This window comes from Nicotiana tabacum, chromosome 21 (genome assembly GCF_000715075.1).
Source record: "Nicotiana tabacum cultivar K326 chromosome 21, ASM71507v2, whole genome shotgun sequence".
Classification (NCBI taxonomy): domain Eukaryota; kingdom Viridiplantae; phylum Streptophyta; class Magnoliopsida; order Solanales; family Solanaceae; genus Nicotiana; species Nicotiana tabacum.
In genome coordinates, this window is record NC_134100.1 from 96,228,834 (window position 1) to 96,236,680 (window position 7,847).

At 35.7% G+C, this 7,847-nt stretch overlaps 1 protein-coding gene across 1 annotated transcript; it reads right to left on the reverse strand.

Moving 5' to 3' along the window:
* Window positions 1–4,417: 4,417 nt before the first annotated feature.
* LOC107821210 (SPX domain-containing protein 1-like) lies at window positions 4,418–7,575 on the reverse strand. The gene is made up of 3 exons (XM_016647632.2): window positions 7,072–7,575; window positions 5,493–5,619; window positions 4,418–5,038 (listed from the first exon to the last, which is right to left on the reverse strand). The coding sequence occupies exons 1-3, from the start codon at window positions 7,381–7,383 to the stop codon at window positions 4,602–4,604; spliced, it is 876 nt and encodes a 291-aa protein (XP_016503118.1). The 5' UTR covers window positions 7,384–7,575; the 3' UTR covers window positions 4,418–4,601.
* Between the last annotated feature and the right edge of the window lie 272 nt (window positions 7,576–7,847).

Genomic DNA, 7,847 nt, shown 5'->3' on the forward strand with positions numbered 1-7,847 from the left:
TCAAATACAATTCTTTCATATAATACTTTCTAAATAAAAATCCTTCCAAATAAATATTTTGAATATAATTCTTTCAATTAAAAAGTCACCATGTGACACCTCATTTCATAATCCTAACAAATACATGTCTCAACCCATTTTTATATTTTTTGTAAACACGGGTCTCAGCCCATTTTTATATTTTCACGACACCTCGTGCCCATAATTAAATCATCATATTTCTCCGGCACCTCGTGCCCTCATTTCATATCACAACTGCATGGACAATTTATGTGTCAAATATTATTATCCTTTAATCACAGCACCCCGTGCCTACATTTTTTATCACAACTGCACAAACAATTCACGTGCCAATATCCTCATTATTTACTCACGGCACCTCGTGCCCATATTTCATTTTATAATCCGCCTGGCAATAGCCACATACTCTCAATTTCAACATAAATCAGATTGTTATCAATTTACCAACAACAAGACAAATTACACAAGGTATAAAAATAAACACACGAAAATCACAACATCATATAAAATCACGAATGCAACCACTCCACATCATCATATATCATCCCTGACAATAGCCACCCTTATCTCTCCTATAACCACCCTTATCACTCCTATAATAGCCACCCTTGTCCCTCCGCCCTGACAAAATCAATAGTCACCCTTATCGCTCATATTGCCACCCTTATCTCTCTTATAGCCACCCTTATCGCTCCACCCAGATAATATTCCAACAAACACAACAACAGTGAAATGCCACCCTTATACCCACATAATAGCAACGGTGGAATGCCACCCTTATATCCTCAAAATAATAACTAACACAACACAATAATTTATACGGGAAATTATTACGGCAACATAACAAAATCAGTTCATATCACAATTTTCCCAATGGCCACAACCAAAATTTCAAATATACGACCAAATCAATTAATTTTACAATAAATAGCCGAAGGCTCCACACAATATGTATAACACCACAAAAATAATCAACAGCGATAGAAATTATTCAGCATAAAGCAAAGCCTTTATTAATTCAAATTTAGGTAATTATATTAGCACGTCTTCTTAATCTTGTTTAATTAATTATTTGCATAGAAAAAATTCATAATAAAAATTAAATTCCAATAATATCAACCATCAAATTCACGAAATTCACATAAATATACAAGTAATAATTACATCAAATTGTCATATAAAAACAAATTCAATAAATGTGATTTGAGGCATGGCAAATAGATAATTAAATATATGCCAACAATTATCTAATTTACTACACAATATTCTCAAGACTTTAACTCAATAAACTTTGCACATATAAATCCGAGTACGTACTCGTCACCTCGCATACTCGACTTTTCACATTTCACAAATGGCACATAAGACTCGATGCCTAAGAAGTAATTCCCCCACTTGAGGTTAAGCAAGACACTTACCTTTTTGAAGTTATGCCGATATTCCAAAATTGCCTTCTTGGTTGAATTGACCTCTGGACCGCTCAAATCTATCCAAATTAATTGTATAACTTCATTAAAATTTATCAAAAATAATTCCGGATAATAATACGTCAACTTAAAAATTTATTCCAAAAAAAGTCAACAAAATTCAACACGGGACCCACCTCTCGGAACCCGACATAAATTTCTTGAAATCCGAATACCCATTCCGATACGAGTTCAACCATACTAATTTTATCGAATTCCAATAATAAATCGACCTCCAAATCTTAATTTTTTGTTTTTTGGAAGATTTTACAAAAATCTTGATTTCCTCCATTTAAATCCGAGTTAAACGATGAATATAACCATAGATTCATGAAATATAATCACTTTAGGATATATAACACTTACCCAAACTAAGTTTGTGAAAAATCCCTCCAGAATCGCCCAAATCCGAACTCCAAAAATCCAAAACGAAAATGGCGAAATGACCATTTTTGGTCCTTAACATTCTGCCCAGTTTCGCACCTGCAGATCATTTTATCGCAACTACGAGCTCGCTTTTGCGAGCAAATTATCGCTTCTGCGACGTTCACTGGCACTTCCCTCGCACATGCGGAAGAGCTTCCGCCTCTACGCTCACGCAGGTGCGGAAAATGCATCGCACCTGCGACCTTTGCCCTTTTCACTCCAGGTCGCATCTGCGACCATTTTGTCGCTTTTGCGGTCTCGCACCTGCGACCATTTTCATCGCAGGTGTGATTGTACCAGAATTGAAAAAATTTCAAAATTCCTTCAAGCATAATTTTGGTCCGTTTAACCTTCTGAAACTCGCCCGAGGCCCCCGGGACCTCAAGAAATTATACCAACATGTCCCAAAATATAATACGAACTTAGCCGAGGCTTCAAACCACATCAAACAATATCAAAACGACGAATCGCACCTCAAATCGAAATCTATGAACTTTGAACTTTCAAATTCTATATCTTGTGTCGAAACACATCAAATCAATTTGGAATGACTTCAAATTTTGCACACAAGTCATAGATGACATAACAGACCTATTCCAATTCCCAGAATAGGATTCCGACCTCGATAAAAAAAGTCAACCCCCCCCCTCGCGCGCGCGCGTCAATCTTCCCAAAAATTCAACTTTCGGCATTTCAAGCCTAATTCCACTACGGACCTCCAAATAATTTTCCGGACACGCTTCTAAGTCCAAAATTACCATACAGAGCTATTGACATCATCAAAATTCCATTCCGGAGTCGTTTGCTCAAAGTCAACTCTCCGGTCAACTCTTTCCATTTAAGCTTCTAATTAAGGATTTTTTTCTTTTATTTAATTCTGAATCTTCCGAAAAATTAAACTCGACCATACCCGCGGGTCATAATACTTATTACGAAGTTGCTCGAGACCTTAAGTCGCTGAACGGAACGTTAATTCTTAAAATGACAAGTCGGGTCGTTACACTAAATAAAATGAGTTCTATATTATTAACGAAGAAAAAGCTCTTTCTATAGAGCCAATTATTGCAAGAAATCTACATCAAGATAAGATTAGATATTAACCTAACAAATTCTTTTAAAAAAGGTTAACTGAGGATACAAAAAATACAAATAGACTTAAAGGGAAACGGTTAAATCAGTCAAGAGTCCTTTATAGTTTTGACAAACTAAATTTATTTGAACATATTTAAAGTATTAGAAAAACAAGAAGTTCTTTATTTCTTTTTCTTTCTAATTCTCACCTTGTTGTTTCCCTTAGCGGAGTGTTAATTAAGTTAAGTATTTATTTAAGAGAGAATGAAAAGTGAATCAAAAGTCTCTCATTTATGCTCTTTGGGGGTCTTTTGGGGTATTCTCAATCTTTTTCATAGTTGAGGAGATGTTTAAGGAGATGTGTGGTCATTTAGATAAATACTCATCTTTCTTAGTGTGCAAAATCTTAAAAGATAGATTATATGAACAACAAATAGTACTCCTTTTATTTCAATTGTTTGAACCTTTTCGGAATATGATGGTCAAATTGACTAATTTTCGGTATGAATTCGGAAATCTACATATTTAGAAACTACATAAAAAGTACTATAAGTCACAAAACAATTTCGGTGTGACTTAGCTTGTTCTCAATTTTGTTTATGGTGCTTTGCATGATATGTACTTAGGTGCACATCTTTTGCTTGTCTCATGGCTTGCAGTTTTGACTGTAAATTTCTCTGCTTCTCCAAGAAATGGCATGAAAAATGAGAATACATCCCTGAGAATAGGATTTAACTTATATACACCGATTATGTAAAGAATTTTTACACTAGTAATGTGTTTTGTGGCAAACTTGCCTTATTTTCCAGGTTACGAAACCATTTTATGGACGATTGCTCGGTTACCAGTAAGCTGTAGTTGCTATCTTTAGGTAATCTGATAGCTAAAATTTTTAAGTTCATAGTTTATGTACGTGCAACATAAAAAAAATGAGTGGTGAAAATATAAAAATGAGTTATCTAGCGTAGTTGTGTCAAGATATTATATAACCATTTCTCTTTGACACCAACTAATCAGATTTTGAAGACAAATCTCCTTGTCATATTTCTCAGTTCTCTGGTAAAACCAAAGCTTATAGGCCAAGGGACAATTTTAGGTAGACATGACAAAAGGTAATAGAAGCGTGCAAAGGATTCCTCAGATCAGGCAGAGCTTGGCCCTTAAGTATAAAGGCAAAAGGGAGCTTGACTACAAGGTCCACCCGTTGTGCAAGGACGAAAGTCGGCCTTAGTAATCTAAGGGTGTCAAGTGAAAGGCTTGTCGCTCAACGGATAATATGTAATAGAAGCAACTATGAGTTTGCTAATACTGACAATAACTCGTAAAGATCAGTATTCCTATTATATACATGAGCCTTTGAACAGGCAAAATGATTGTATTCAAGAATGAGCATAGCAGAAGGCAATAACAAACACTAAGAAAATACATACCAGTACAATAGAACAGATGAACCAGAAGAGTTCATCAGACACTCTTTGAGATTAAATTTGTGCTTTTTACATCTGTGTTAATTAGTATCCAATACATGCATTCATCAGAACCGAAAAGGAAAAATAATATTAGTACATAACAGAAAACATTCAAGGGGGCCGAAACAACTGTTCCTATATAGTTAGATTACTTTGCTACTTGTTCTAAGATTGGAACTTTTTTCCAAGTATCTTCTGGTCCACTAATTTGCAATGGTGGCAATGAGAAAACACTGACAGTTGAGCTCTTGCTTCGAATTTCTTTTAAAGATCTTAAAGCAGATATGGTGCTCTTCATGTATAAGCTTTCGATATACTCTATCTCTATCAGCTCCCTGGGGGCTCTAAGTAGACCTTCATTTTTGTTGTCGCCACTAGTCGAAGGTTCATTTCCATCAGCTTCATCGGTCATACATCGGGCATCAATGACAGGGAATAGATGATCAATCAAGTTCTCACATTCCTTCACAAGCTTGTAAAGCAAATCAGTGGTGTAGAAGGGCTGTTGCAAGACCTTCTGAATGAAGGGCAAGCGAAGAAGAGCACCAGTCCGTTTGTCATACTTCTTGAGTATCTTCACGAGCCCTATAAGCAAAAATAGAAATAGATCAGATTGGCTCATCACTGGAAGCAGATCCAAGATTTAAACTTGATTGATTCGATCCTTAAGTTTCTTAGCATTGAACTCCTTGTACTTCTAAAATTATGGGTGCAGATCTAATATTTGTTGAGAGTTTACTGGGGTTTCACATATATATCTACACTCCATACTAAAAAATACTTCTGCTGAACCCGTTACCTAAGAGCTACATTCGCCACTATTCATCGCTACCTATGAGATTATACAAGTGACTTATATCATGTTTCAAGGTGTTCCTACACCATTTCTAGTTTAGTAGACACCCCAGTTTCAGTGCAACAACAATCAGATAATGAGTGTAGATACAAATATACAGCAAACGCACAAGAATCAACTCTTATGCAATTCTGAGGAATAATTAAATTTCAAAGAGAATCGGAAAAAGAGAAATGTATTTACCAGTATAGTTAAGGGCACTGTAATTTTCCAGCAAAACCATCTCCCCATGGAAGTCTACTATCTCCCTGCGAATCTTTATAATCTCATCATTACGATCCTTGGCCTTTGCCACTCTGTCTTGCAATTCCTGTTACCAATTGACAAAACATGTCAATTACAAGATCAAAAACTTAACAAGACCTTGCAAAATCAATTCTTAATCCGAACTACATCTGCGCCAATGATTCTTTATATCCCAGCACAACAAAATACAAGAGACTAGGAATATGACATTAAGATTTTGTTTCTACTCAAACTATAGTATCTTTGGATAATAAAATGAGATAGTAAATCTTGTTGATAAGTGATAAGTTAAAAATGAGAGTGTACTTATTATGCACCATGACATCTCTACAATCAAGTCATGGATGCAGAGCAAAAACACTAATTTCACCCTGCTATTACAAAATCTTACATGATATCTCAAACCTAAACAACTCCTAGCAAACAACTAACAGAATGGTTGAAGCTTTCGTAAATCATATACACACAATTGGGTGAGGACAGGGGACCTTTTGTCTAAGAGAATAGTTATATTGTCATTGGACTTCGTGGAATCTTACTTCAGTTGTGTGAGGGTAAAAATAAGCACGCAGTTACATCAATCCAACCAGCCAGCATACTTTTTACTGCTGTTTCTATTTACAAGTTGAATTAAATCATTTCATTGATTTATGATTTTTTTCCCCTTTATGCTTGTTCTTTAATTACCAGAGACAGCTTCCGCACCTTAGCTTAATTCACCAATTTTACTAACAACAAGGGCTCAAATAACAATGCATACCATTATTCCAATAGCTGGACCTTTCTTCGATCTAAAGATATAAATTCTCAATTTCTAATTAATGTGATATGTAAAATAGAATGGGCAGCTCAATGCACAAGGCATCGAGCATTCATCCAGGGTCGAGGGAAGGGCCGCACCCCAAGGGTGCGATGCAGACAACGTAGCATAATGCAAGCATCATAAGCTGCTTCCACGGCTCGAACCAGTGGCCTATAGGCAGAGTCGGATCCAGGATTTAAATTCTATGGGTTCAACCTTTTAAGGTTCTTAGTATTTAACCCATTATATCTATAATTTATTGAGATTTTAGTGGTTTTTTACATAAATTTGTGCTCCGCGCCGAAAGTTATGAGTTGAATTGAACCCGGTGTTACAGAGCTACATCTGCCCCTGTCTATAGGTCACAGGGGCTCCCCTTCAACGTGTAAGATAGAATATTAAAAAATAATCATACCAAAATATTGGAGCCAAACGATTCAGAAGTTAATATAGAACAATAAATAAATTCATAGTCAAATATATATAAATATTTAGTAATTTTTTAAATACATATACAGAGCTTCCGTCCCTGTTAATCACACTACTATTATTATATGCTTTCTTACACCACTATGTTTGATTTTCTAATTAGTACATTTAATGGCAAATTATTTTCAGTATTTTATTTTCCTTTTGCAACAAACAAGTTTTCAGTTTCAGAAATCCTAAATATAAAACAAAAAATCACTGAGGCATCAGAAAAAAAAAGGTTACCTTTAACGTAATGATATACTCTTCTTCTTTCTCAACAAAGAACGAATTGAATTTCTCAAGCTCATCTTCCAATAAATTCACAAAATCAACTTCAGCTTCAGTCATCACCACCTTTTGTGAGCCGGCAAAATCTCCGGCAGCTAATTTCATCTTCTTAGCAACCCTAACACCCTCATCAGCCGCCGCCGCCGCTGATTTCTTCTGCTCAATCAGCTTGAGCTTTTTCTTCAAATCCTTATAAGACAAAAACTTGTCCCTCCATTCCGGTAACGTCTCTTCTATTTGATTGCTTAAACTTTTCCCGAACTTCATAGCTTTCGATGGAGAAAATCGAATACACACAAAAAATGTAATGTTAGTGTGAGTAAGTGGGAATTTGAGAGGAAATAATCACACAAAAGTGATTCCAAATTCCAAATAGTGTGAATTTGAGGGGAAATGAGGGGAAGTTGGAGGGATTGAATGGTTGTTATAAAGGTGAAGTGCGTGTGTGTGAGAGAGACAGAGTGCGGAAAAGAGGAGAGAGAATATATAAGTGAGGTGGTGGGTACAGTTGGGAATATTCTTTTTATGGTGCTTTATTTCTTTTTTCTATAAGAGGATATCTTTGGGTTTATTCCTTTTCGTTTCTACAAGTTGGTCGTTGGTGGGGCCCGCTGGGATTTCACCGTCTTTTTAGCCACCCTGACGTGGCCGTTAGTAAGTTACTACTAGCTAATATGCTATGTTGCTCGGACAGTCCGAATACAAAAATTCGACACGAATATAATATTTTT